The sequence below is a fragment of the Electrona antarctica genome (assembly GCF_951216825.1).
Source record: "Electrona antarctica genome assembly, chromosome: 7".
Lineage (NCBI taxonomy): Eukaryota > Metazoa > Chordata > Actinopteri > Myctophiformes > Myctophidae > Electrona > Electrona antarctica.
Genome location: NC_136812.1, coordinates 4,025,657 through 4,039,185, shown reverse-complemented (window position 1 = coordinate 4,039,185; position 13,529 = coordinate 4,025,657). Strand labels below are relative to the sequence as shown.

General features: G+C 49.2%; 1 protein-coding gene across 1 annotated transcript; it reads left to right on the top strand.

The window, feature by feature from the left end:
* Positions 1-642: 642 nt before the first annotated feature.
* Positions 643-13,274, top strand: ndnf (neuron-derived neurotrophic factor; the record flags this gene model as incomplete). The annotated part of the gene is made up of 6 exons (XM_079507053.1): positions 643-671; positions 883-1,007; positions 6,903-7,069; positions 8,375-8,545; positions 9,371-9,622; positions 10,463-13,274. The coding sequence occupies 6 exons, from the start codon at positions 643-645 to the stop codon at positions 11,300-11,302; spliced, it is 1,584 nt and encodes a 527-aa protein (XP_079363179.1). The 3' UTR covers positions 11,303-13,274.
* Positions 13,275-13,529: the final 255 nt, after the last annotated feature.

Here is a 13,529-nt window from a genome sequence, read left to right as displayed (position 1 = left end):
TCAATTAAATTGCTGCTACTTGTCGCAAAAGTTTTTATACCAAGTGAATGCAAAACATTGAAATTCAACTCTCTAGAGTTTATACTAACTTCTTCTATATGGATGTATTACTATGTCTGACAGAAAATGCACATTTGTTTTATAGTTTCATAAGATAGGATTCCCTCAAAGTGTTAATGTAACACAGCTCTGTTTACACTTGTATTTCATTCCTATTTCAATAATAATAATCAATATGTATTTGTGCCTACATTGTTTTATCTTGATTGTTTTGTTCCACTTTTGCCTTGAAAATGTAAACGTATGCTTTCTCATATAAGAGAGAGAGAGAGAGAGAGAGAGAGGGGGCTTAATATCCCTGCATGCACTAGCATAACAGTCCCATGTTAGTAATGCCGGATAACTGTAATATTTCCCTAGAACACACTAGAGAACTTATGGAATGTTAATGTGATAATGACATCGTGCTCACAATGTAAACATGGCAGTACATGACACTAAATCCTCCTGTGTTATGTGTTACATGGAACTAAGTCCTCCTGCGTTATGTGTTACATGGAACTAAGTCCTCCTGCGTTATGCGTTACATGGAACTAGGTCCTCCTGCGTTATTTGTTACATGGAACTAAGTCCTCCTGCGTTATGCGTTACATGGAACTAGGACCTCCTGCGTTATTTGTTACATGGAACTAAGTCCTCCTGCGGTATGCGTTACATGGAACTAGGTCCTCCTGCGTTATGTGTTACATGGAACTAAGTCCTCCTGCGTTGTGCGTTACATGGAACTAAGTCCTCCTGCATTATGTGTTACATGGAACTAAGTCCTCCTGCGCTATGTGTTACATGGAACTAAGTCCTCCTGCGTTCTGCGTCTCTCTGCAGGTACTACTTTGTGGTGGAGGAAGACAACACGCCGCTCTCCGTCACGGTGACTCCCTGCGACGCTCCTCTGGAGTGGAAGCTGACGCTGCAGGAGCTGCCAGAGGAGAGGAGTGGAGAGGCCTCAGGTACACATGATACCATACTGTACATGTACATGACACCATGTTAAACTCTACTGTATACTGAGCTGCCAGAGGAGAGGAGTGGAGAGGCCTCAGGTACACATGACATCATACTGTACATGACACCATGTTAAGGCTCATATACATAGTCTGGATTTTCGGTGGTGAGGTGACCACCGAACTACAACATGACGTCACGAGCCGCGGTGAAGAGCAAACCATCGCCACCGCCCCAGCCCTTCTCTCTGTTTTTACTCTGTGGTCACCTCACCACCGGAGCTGTGGTCACCTCACCACCGAAAATCCAGACTATGAATAGGCCTTTAAACTCTACTGTATCTACTACTGTACTTATGAGCTGCCAGAGGAGAGGAGTGGAGAGGACTCAGGTACTGTATATTACACCATGTACATGACACCATGTTAAACTCTACTGTACTCTACTATACTACTTTAGTGGAGAGTGGAGAGGACTCAGGTACACCATACCATGTTAACTCTACTGTATCTACTATATACTGTGGAGTCAGTACTGCTGTATGGGGCCGAGACATGGACCCTTACAATACAACTAAAGCCCTGGATGGAGTCTACACAAGAATGCTACGAATGGCACTAGGTGTCACATGGACGGACCGCATCAGAAATGTGGACGTCTATGGGGACCTACCACGGGTCACGGACAAAGTGGACCTCTATGGGGACCTACCACGGGTCACGGACAAAGTCAGAGAGAGAAGGATGAGGCTGGCAGGGCACTGCGTCAGGCACCCAGAACTTGAGGCATGCAAATTGACCCTATGGGAGCCAACCCAGGGCAAAGCCAGGAGGGGAAAGAAGCGTACCACCTACAGTATGTAGACGTGCTGCGGCGCGACAGCTTGGCTGACAACACTGAAGAGCTCAAGAACCTGATGTTGGAGAGGACATTGTGGAGGGCAGCGATCCAGGAATCCCGATTAGTGTTGGCTAGACCTCACTCTGGCAGCAACTATAACTAACTCTATACTGTACTTAGTTGACCAGAGGACTCCAGTGGAGAGGGTCGGGTACGAACATCCATGGCAAAGACTTGGTCTTGTCCGTGGCAAATGTCTAGAGTTTATTATACCATATATAGAGTTTATACTCTCTCTCTATTTGCAAGGAACCCCCTTAACCCATTCAGGCCTGACGTCGAAATTAAAAAAAAAAGTTTTCTAAATCATGACAATTTTCTGAAAGATTTGAGGCACATTTTAACGATTTTTCAAAAATAGCAGACCTACAAGCTCATAGCGCGCCACTCGGTGGCGCGCTATGAGCTTGTAGATCTGCTATTTTTCAATAGCTAAATTATAACATAATGTTTAAAACACCAAAAGGGGTTCCCGCCCAGAATGGGTTAATAACTCTGAGAGTGTACATACAAATGGAACCAAATGGACCCGTATACACTCTCAGAGTAACAGAGCTGTTATGGTCATTCATAGGGCTAGCTCTTTGTGTGTTTCTGGTGATGTTATTGTCCGCTCATCTTGTATGTCCGTTTGACAAGAATGTCCACCAAAAGCCAGCATGGCGATGATGACCGACCTGCTGGACATGAGGAAGGAGTCCCAGAGTGAGGGAGAAGACCACTTAAACTCACACTGTGTATACTTATCTGACCAGAGGCCCCCAGGGGTCTGATCCTAGAGGCCCCTTGATGTTCTCCTTCCACACTAAATATCTGCAACCGGGGAAAAAACAGCCTATCTACCAGCTCTCAACACCTCACATTGTGACATGTTTTGTGAGCTTGTAGATCGGCTTTTTTTGGTTCACCCCAGAATAAGCGACACTTGAGGATTTGAGGCCTCAGGTGATCGACATTATAGACACACAGGACTGGAAGCGGTTTTAATTACTCCCGCGGACACACACACAGTCACACACACACATACACGCACTCACACACACATGCACGCGTGCATGCACACACACGCAATTACACCTACTCAGTGTGTTTTGCTGGGGTTTAATTAGGCTGCTGTGTCTGGCCCGGACCACTTATGATGTCTGGCTGGACCACGCGGACAGACAGACGGCTATAATCTAAGGGACAGCTAGGCTCCACCTACAGCTCTCTGAATCAAGACCCATTACGTCCCTTTACTTACACCCTGCCCCTCCCCGAGGCTGTTCCCTTGCTTCAAAGTCACACCCACCCACTCTGTCTCTGTGTGTAGGAGGCCGGGGCGACCCACCCACTCTGTCTCTGTGTGTAGGAGGCCGGGGCGACCCACCCACTCTGTCTCTGTGTGTAGGAGGCCGGGGCGACCCACCCACTCTGTCTCTGTGTGTAGGAGGTCGGGGCGACCCACCCACTCTGTCTCTGTGTGTAGGAGGTCGGGGCGACCCACCCACTCTGTCTCTGTGTGTAGGAGGCCGGGGCGACCCACCCACTCTGTCTCTGTGTGTAGGAGGCCGGGGCGACCCACCCACTCTGTCTCTGTGTGTAGGAGGCCGGGGCGACCCACCCACTCTGTCTCTGTGTGTAGGAGGTCGGGGCGACCCACCCACTCTGTCTCTGTGTGTAGGAGGCCGGGGCGACCTACCCACTCTGTCTCTGTGTGTAGGAGGTCGGGGCGACCTACCCACTCTGTCTCTGTGTGTAGGAGGCCGGGGCGACCTACCCACTCTGTCTCTGTGTGTAGGAGGCCGGGGCGACCCACCCACTCTGTCTCTGTGTGTAGGAGGCCGGGGCGACCCACCCACTCTGTCTCTGTGTGTAGGAGGCCGGGGCGACCCACCCACTCTGTCTCTGTGTGTAGGAGGCCGGGGCGACCCACCCACTCTGTCTCTGTGTGTAGGAGGCCGGGGCGACCCACCCACTCTGTCTCTGTGTGTAGGAGGCCGGGGCGACCCACCCACTCTGTCTCTGTGTGTAGGAGGCCGGGGCGACCCACCCACTCTGTCTCTGTGTGTAGGAGGCCGGGGCGACCCACCCACTCTGTCTCTGTGTGTAGGAGGCCGGGGCGACCCACCCACTCTGTCTCTGTGTGTAGGAGGCCGGGGCGACCCACCCACTCTGTCTCTGTGTGTAGGAGGCCGGGGCGACCCACCCACTCTGTCTCTGTGTGTAGGAGGCCGGGGCGACCCACCCACTCTGTCTCTGTGTGTAGGAGGCCGGGGCGACCCACCCACTCTGTCTCTGTGTGTAGGAGGTCGGGGCGACCTACCCACTCTGTCTCTGTGTGTAGGAGGTCGGGGCGACCCACCCACTCTGTCTCTGTGTGTAGGAGGTCGGGGCGACCTACCCACTCTGTCTCTGTGTGTAGGAGGTCGGGGCGACCCACCCACTCTGTCTCTGTGTGTAGGAGGTCGGGGCGACCCACCCACTCTGTCTCTGTGTGTAGGAGGTCGGGGCGACCCACCCACTCTGTCTCTGTGTGTAGGAGGCCGGGGCGACCCACCCACTCTGTCTCTGTGTGTAGGAGGCCGGGGCGACCCACCCACTCTGTCTCTGTGTGTAGGAGGTCGGGGCGACCCACCCACTCTGTCTCTGTGTGTAGGAGGTCGGGGCGACCCACCCACTCTGTCTCTGTGTGTAGGAGGTCGGGGCGACCCACCCACTCTGTCTCTGTGTGTAGGAGGTCGGGGCGACCCACCCACTCTGTCTCTGTGTGTAGGAGGTCGGGGCGACCCACCCACTCTGTCTCTGTGTGTAGGAGGTCGGGGCGACCGGAATGCTCGCCTTAAAACACACTCGCCCTCGTTCCACACCTCCTCCCCCCCAGCCGACCTCATGCCGACCACTCGCTGGGGGTGGTTCTTGTATTCTTGTATTTAGTTTTACTGTGAATAAGGTTAGAAATAAGTTTAGGGTTAGGCACAGTTTTACTGGGGTTAAGATAATAAGATTAGGAATAGGGTTTGGCATGTGTGTGTGTGTGTGTGCGTGCGTGTGTGCATGTATTTAGATAGCATGTTATGTAGACAGATGCCAGGTCATTATTGATCTGGCATTCTATTGTGTCTATAGTTTCAATGTATGGATATTCTACTGTTAGAAGGATGTTAGGTTCTTGGTTTACTTATGATGCTAGATGACTATTTATATGCATTTGATGCATTACCTTGTGTTGTTTTGCTTATTGTAAGTCGCTTATGGATTAAGAGCGTCTGCTAAAAGCCTAAATTGTAAATTGTGTCAGAGAGAGAGAGAGAGGTCACATATCATGACATTAATTATTAAGTAATGATGCGGTTGAAGACGCGCGCGTCCGTCGAGACCGGTGGGAAGAATTCAGCACCATTCGTGAGCCTAGTGACAACAATCAGACGCTATAAGCTCGCTAAATGGTAAATGGTGCGTTCATATAGCGCCTTTATGCAAGGCGCTATACATAGATTGTGCATTACATTCACCCATTCACACACACATTCATACACCGATGGCGGCGGAAACCATGCACGGCACATACCAGCAAATCAGGAGCAATTAGGGGTTCAGAGTCTTGCTCAAGGACACTTCGACACTGACTCTGGGGGAGCCCGGGTTCGAACTGGCAGCCTTGCGGTTACCATCCGGCCACTCTACCCCTGAGCCACCACCACCACCCCTCCCACAGACGGAGTGACACAGCCAGCGCCAGCTGCCTTCCACGCTTAACGAGGAACTCTCTAATTGGATAAATACATGTAACTCCCCCGTTTCTCTCTTCCTGTGTTTGCCGCGTTGCTCTCTCTCTCTCTTTGCTGAAACGTCCCCGACTGGGATCTTAGGCGAGCAGCACTCTCTGGTCGACTAACATAATATTATGGTTCCTCTGCTAAGCTGAACTTAGAGCCCAGACTGTCTCCTCTACCTGGGAGGAACACAAGGAGCTCCTTTGAGAGCTCCGAGGACGACGGTGAATACCAGGCCTGTGATGTTTAGGGATGTTTGCAGTGAAAACAGGGCCGCGGGCTCGCTGAGGGGGCTAATCGTCCGCCAGGCGTGGGGGAGCAGGCGTGATCTCAACATACTATTAAACGGTTCATTTTTTTGGCACTCGTGGGGTGGATGCGTTCGTTCTCCTCGCCAGTCTAACTTAAAAGGAGAAAGTGGTTTTCATTAAATATCTCCTATCATATGGTTCAATGTTGCACTGTCCTAGTCGGTCAGTTTTGGGTTTTGAGTTCATATGTATGTATGGCTTGTTTCCATTACTGTAGGTTTATTTTGCCACTGAGAGTTAAATGAATACTCTAGTCTAGATTTAGCATAATCTAAATCTACTGTAGGATCACTGGAATATTGTCTACATGGATAGATACCTAACTATAGTATATATACATATAAAACATGTGCATTACAGTCAGTGCATCATAAGTGTCTCACTGTATCTCGTCATAAAAACAAAAACAATTAAGTTAATGCAGTATCAAACCGTGTCCATTGGTCAGTCCATTGGTCTGGACGCTAAATCTCTGACCACCTAGAACATTGAAACATTGCTGATTGCTAAAACATTTAACTTTAAATCATACAAGTCAATACTTTGTTGGTCCCCTCCTTTTGTTCCCTCTCTACACCAATTCTCTTGGCTGAAAACAGCTGATCCACAAGCCTGAATGTTCGCCTGTGTCGAGGATAGGGACGTGTCGCTGAGGCTCATGTGGTCCCACTTTCAGTTCAGTGTCTGAAACACTGGTTTTTAACTTGAGGTCCCAGCTAAATGTTTGATAGTTGGTAACCAAATGGACCCTTAAGGGTCTATAACTCTGAAAGTTCAAGAGTCAAGAATCTAGAAGGTTGTATTTGTCACTATCTTGTACAAGCAGTGAAATGTTGTTGTGCTAACGTTCTAACGTGGATAATAAAGTTAAAGTTCTAGGGCTCCATCTTGCGCCAACCTTATCCCTAAACTTGTGTTTTTCTCCTCCCTGCAGGAGAGCCTGAGCCTCTGGATGAACAGAAGCAGCAGGTGACGGTGGACGAAGGCACGGAGCTGTTCTCCTACAAGGGCAACGACGTGGAGTCCTACGTGGCCTCCAGCACGCCCTCCGGCCTCTACCAGCTGGAGCTGCTGTCCACCGAGAAGGACAGCAACTTCAAGGTACGTTTACTAGAGCTGCTGTCCACCGAGAAGGACAGCAACTTCAAGGTACGTTACTGGAGCTGCTGTCCACTGAGGACAGCAACTTCAAGGTACGTTACTGGAGCTGCTGTCCACTGAGGACAGCAACTTCAAGGTACGTTACTAGAGCTGCTGTCCACTGAGGACAGCAACTTCAAGGTACGTTTACTAGAGCTGCTGTCCACCGAGAAGGACAGCAACTTCAAGGTACGTTACTGGAGCTGCTGTCCACTGAGGACAGCAACTTCAAGGTACGTTACTGGAGCTGCTGTCCACTGAGGACAGCAACTTCAAGGTACGTTACTGGAGCTGCTGTCCACTGAGGACAGCAACTTCAAGGTACGTTACTAGAGCTGCTGTCCACTGAGGACAGCAACTTCAAGGTACGTTACTAGAGCTGCTGTCCACTGAGGACAGCAACTTCAAGGTACGTTACTAGAGCTGCTGTCCACTGAGGACAGCAACTTCAAGGTACGTTACTAGAGCTGCTGTCCACTGAGGACAGCAACTTCAAGGTACGTTACTGGAGCTGCTGTCCACTGAGGACAGCAACTTCAAGGTACGTTACTAGAGCTGCTGTCCACTGAGGACAGCAACTTCAAGGTACGTTACTGGAGCTGCTGTCCACTGAGGACAGCAACTTCAAGGTACGTTACTAGAGCTGCTGTCCACTGAGGACAGCAACTTCAAGGTACGTTACTAGAGCTGCTGTCCACTGAGGACAGCAACTTCAAGGTACATTACTGGAGCTGCTGTCCACTGAGGACAGCAACTTCAAGGTACATTACTGGATCTGCTGTCCACTGAGGACAGCAACTTCAAGGTACGTTTACTAGAGCTGCTGTCCACGAGAAGGGCTGTCCTTCTCAGGCAAGGTAGTGCTTCCTAAACGTCAATGCCACCAGAGGGAGCTCCACAAATCATGTTCAACCCAGATTTGGCTCAAACAAGGGGTTGAATTAATTTAGCTAGATCTATGCCACAAATGCAAAATACAATCTTTCAAAACAAAGCGTCAAAGAGTCACAGGTGGCTGCAATTCAAAACTGGCCCCAATAAAAAAAGTCAAAGTCCCCCCCCCCCTTTACTTTTTTTTGCATAGTATTGTATAATTCTATATTCTGATGAATTGTAAATGGAGGACCCCCATGGAAACAAGCCATAGTGCTTTCTTGAGGGTATTTAATCCTCTTAGCAGAGCCTTGTATTGAACTGTACTTTCCTGTGCTTTTATTCTGCAAACCGTTAATATCAGTCTATCCATGAATCCCCCCCCCCCCCCAGGTGTACGCCACCACCACGCCCGAGTCTGACCAGCCGTACCCGGAGCTGCCATACGACCCGCGTGTGGACGTGACGGCCCTGGGCCGCACCACGGTCACCCTGGCCTGGAAGCCCACGCCCACGGGCGTCCTGATGGGGCAGCCTGTCAACTACTGCCTGGTCATCAACAAGGTAGGCGAAGAGCGTAGAGTGGCTGGATGGGAACCGCAATGTTCCCAGTCCGATCCCTGTGGGCTCCCCCAGAGTTAGTGTCGAAGTGTCCTTGAGCAAGACACTGAACCCCTAATTGCTCCTGATGTGCTGGTTGGTGCCTTGCATGGTTTCCGCCGCCATCGGTGTGTGAATGTGTGTGAATGGGTGAATGTAATGCCTTGGATAAAGGCGCTATATAAATGCACCATTTAACATTTACCCAAACGGTTGCGAGGAGTTGCATGGTGACCCTTTGATGTGGGTTGGGCTTTAGAGGGGACAGCGCCTTCTCTGTCGCCAGCCCCCATAGAGTGTCGCAGTCCCGCCCCCTTTCATGACGACACCAGGCCCAGGAAATGAATCCCAATGCATTTTTCCCATAGACATTTCAAAAAGTATTTATTTAAAGACCTTTTAAGCGTCGTACGAAGCCAACTCGAGTCGTGACAAATCATGACGACAAACACAATATTTTGGACCAAACAGATAATTACAAAGAAGAAAAACAACAACAAAAATTGTTGTAACCTGCCGTTTTTTTCTACTTTCTAATTCTTTGTTTGGCCCAAAACATTGTGTTTATTGTCACGATTTGTCACGACAAGAGTTGGCTTTGTCCGCGGCGTAAACGTAAATAAATACTTTCTGAAAAGTCTATGAGGAAAATGAAAGGGGGGATTTATTTTCCGGGTCTCTCGAGGGGGGGCGGGACTGTTTAATTTTGAGGTCAGGCCTAAATGGGTTAAAATGTGTTTTTATAAATAAACGTGATTTCATTTAATTTCATTTCATTTTCATTTGCAGGAGCACAACTTCAAGAGCATGTGCGCGGCCGAGGCCAAGATGACCGGCGGGGACGACGACGCCTTCATGCCCGGCATGCCCAAGCCCGGCCGCGACTTCAGCCCCTTCGACTTCGCCCACTTCGGCTTTGTGCCGTCGGACAACAGCAACAACGAGTTCGCCATGAAGGACCCCCGGGGACTGACCAGCAACAAGATCTCCCGGGGCGGCTACGCCAACGCCAAGCCCCGGGCGTCGCCGGACATCCTGAAGGTAATATTGTTTATTAGGATCCCCATGAGCTAGTCACACATTTTAACAAAGACATTACTTACAATTGTTCACAATCACTATCTATCTATCTATCTATCTATCTATCTATCTATCTATCTATCTATCTATCTATCTATCTATCTATCTATCTATCTATCTATCTATCTATCTATCTATCTATCTATCTATCTATCATCTATAAATGCACTATTGTCTGTAAGTATTGTCAAGTATTGTAACTTGATCTTAAAGGTGAATGTTGTATTTGTATTGGTTATACAATTCAGCAATGAGTTCCATCCTACTACTACAGCTCTATAGATAATATAGAATTCTTGGTTTAAGTGTTACCAGAACACCTGAACTGGCTTGTCTTATCATATAGTCATATGGTTATGTTCATCTCTTAAAGGTTTCATGACATTCATTTTCATTTATTTTTATTTTTCGTTTTTCTTTTAAGTTGTGACCTCAATTACACCCAAAAAACCTGAACTTTGAACATTCAGTGGATTTTCTGTGGTCTGGAGTTTTCTCTGGGGTTTGGAAGCCTTTTCAGCTGCAATGAAAACAGGCAAAACAGTGAAAACAGTGACATTTGCTGGCAGATCCCATTGACATATATGGGATTTGCAGGCTGTGACATCACAAACAGCAGGGAAATCAGAGCACGTGTTTGAGCCAGAAAACCACCAGACCACAAACAATCTACTGAATGTTAAAAGTTCAGGTTTTTTTGGGTGCAATTGAGCTCAGAAAACCTAAAGAAATTAAGAAAAATTACAAAAACCTTTTTTGTTTTATTGTCACAAACCCTTTAACGTCTCATGTCTCTTGCAGGTGTGCATCGGCAACAAGAACATCTTCACCGTGTCGGAGCTGAAGCCCGACACACAGTACTACTTCGACGTGTTCGCCGTCAACGCCGCCACCAACACCAGCACGGCGTACGTGGGCACCTTCGCGCGCACCAAGGAGGAGGCGCGGCAGAAGACGCTGGAGCTCAAGGACGGCAAGGTGACGGACGTCTTCGTCAAGCGCAAGGGCAGCAAGTTCCTGCGCTTCGCGCCCGTCTCCTCGCACCAGCGGATCACGCTCTTCGTGCACGCCTGCCTGGACGCCGTGCAGGTGCAGGTGCGCCGCGACGGCAAGCTGCTGCTCTCGCAGAACGTGGAGGGCGTGCGGCAGTTCGCGCTGCGCGGCAAGCCCAAGGCCAAGTACCTGATCCGTCTGCGCGGCAGCCGCAAGGGCGCGTCCACGCTCAAGGTGCTGGCCACCACGCGGGCCAGCAGCAAGCAGCCCTTCCCCTCGCTGCCCGAGGACACGCGCATCAAGGCCTTCGACAAGCTGCGCACGTGCACCTCGGCCACGGTGGCGTGGCTGGGCACGCAGGACCGCAACAAGTACTGCGTGTACCGCCGCGAGGTGAGCGAGGCCTACGGCGAGGAGCAGCGGCGCCGCGAGCAAAACCAGTGCTCCGGGCCGGAGACGCGGCGCAAGGCGGAGAAGGTGCTGTGCAAGTACTTCCACAGCGCCAACCTGCAGAAGGCCGTGACCACAGAGACCATCACGGGCCTGGAGGCCGGCAAGACCTACCTCCTGGACGTGTACGTGGTGGCGCACAGCGGACACTCCGTCAAATACCAGAGCAAACTGGTGAAAACACGGAAATACTGCTAAAGTGACTCTTCTTCTGACGGAGGAAACAAACACAAAAAAAAGAATAAATCTATTATAAATATATATATTAAAAACAAAAAAGAAGTTTATTTAACTTGTTTAAGTGGTATCCTGCTAAAAGAAGGAGTGTTGTACACAGACTGGACTAGTACTCCCCCCCCCAGCCCCGATGATGACGGGCTCGTTCGTTGGCAGAGACTGAACTGTTTGTAGAGAAGAAGAGATATCGACCTTGTATATTTATGTTTTACGCGTTCTCGGGGCGGACCGTGTGGTGCGTGCAAGAGGTGCTTCGATGTGTCGCCGGGACCGGGCGGGGCTTTAGGGATTTACCGCGATGCCCTAAACTCTGTTTGGAACGTCACCCTCTCCGCTGTCAGCTCGGAGGAGATGAGGTCCCGTCTGCTCTGCATGGAGCTCTCTCGGCAGAGGTAGAGCACGTGTCCGAGTGCTCCTGTGATGAAGATCACGCTTTTCGCAAAAAACATCGTATCCAAAAAGTAAAGGTTTTCCCGGAGAACTACAGATGTTCGATGTTGGTTTTTTTGCGGGGTGAAACAACCGCTTAAATCGCTACGTTTAATCAGCCTGCGCCATGTTTTCCCCCATCGTAGCCGGATGGAGAGCAGTATACTTCTGAAAACATGGCACAGGCTGAGTAAATTTAGCGATTTTAAAGGGACATTTTTCACCGCCGGAAGAAATGACTGGATAGCTGAATTCCTACAATGCCCATAATGCTTTGGTGCACTGCCCCTCCTTGTGGAGAGGGGGGGGGGGGGAAGGCTGCGTGGAGGTGTGTCTTGTAGTCCAGGAAGGAAGTGACAGGTTTTTAGTCATGACTAAAATATCTAAACTGTACAGTAGTTATCTGGGAATAAATACCTACGTTTTGGATACGATATTGCAAAAAGCGTGATCTTCACTGCATTTGGACGAACTCTATATAATCTCTAGCTCTTCTCAGAGCTAACAGCGGAGGGTGAGGTTCCAAATGGGGCTACCTACCTACCGCACCCCGCTGGGAATGGAGAGGAAGATACTTTAGAGAAAGATACTGTTTTGTTTTGTTCTGTCTGTCTGTCTCTCTCTCTCTGTCTCTCTCTGTCTCTCTCTGTCTCGTGCATTTCTTTGTCGCTGCATGACCTTTGGTGCCGTCTGTCTGTCATATTATGTGTGTCCTGTCAATCACCCCGCCCCTCCCCTATGCCCCCCCCCCCCCTTTACGCAGAGCCGTGAAGATGCATCTATCTTAACAGACTTGTATAGCTCTCTCTCTCTCTCTGTGCATATTCAATACGTGTTGTTTTAGGAGAGATTTAAATTATTTTATACTTTTATGTCTCTTTTTTTGTTGTTTTTTTATCGAAGATGATAATTATTATACTGTTATGAGGAAGAGAGAAAAATAAGAAGATTATTCCAGTTCTATTGAGGAAATGGTGGTATAGTCGAGACATTCCCCCTCCTCTCCCCCCCCCCCCCCCCTGCAGTGGTGAACAAAGTACTCAACATGTGTTTTTGTAATAATAATCAAAATCTACAAACGTTTGTTACGTTTATTTGGAGTTTCCTGTCAATTATACACAACCGTATTCCATGTTTTTTTGCGCAGTGGTAGTGGAGTAGAAGTAAAAGTGTTGGAAATTGGAAATACTCAAGTCCAAAGTACAAATACCTCAGAATTCTTCTTAAGTACCGTACTTAAAGGTATATTCAGTGATTTCACTTAATTCAAATATCACTTATTTTTTTGTTTTGTTGTGATAACCCTCCCTACTATAGAGTGTGCTGACCATATAAGGAGTTCCTCCCTGTCCCCAGTTAACCCCTGGGGGTCAAAAAACCTTAGGTTTCGTTTTTGGCTAGGGTTAGCCAGCCTTCATCCAATGAGGATGGAGAGGGGCCTTCCTCCAATCATGATCGAGCGGGGGCGGGCCTTGGTGTGCGTGCTGTTGGCCTGTTGCGTGTCCCCCCCCCCCCCCCCCCCCAACTGTAGAGCGTGTGCATGTGCACATCTTGTTACCGGTGCAGACCAGGGGGGTTTTCCAAATCACTGAATGCTCCTTTAAGTACCGTACTTAAGTAAATGTACTTAGTTACTTTCCACCACTGCGGCTCCCAGTGTATCTCAGCCAGTGTTTTGCTCTAGAACAGTGGTTTTCAACCAGTGGTCCGGGGACCACCAGTGGTCCTTGAGGGGGTTCCAGGTGGTCCGGGGACCACC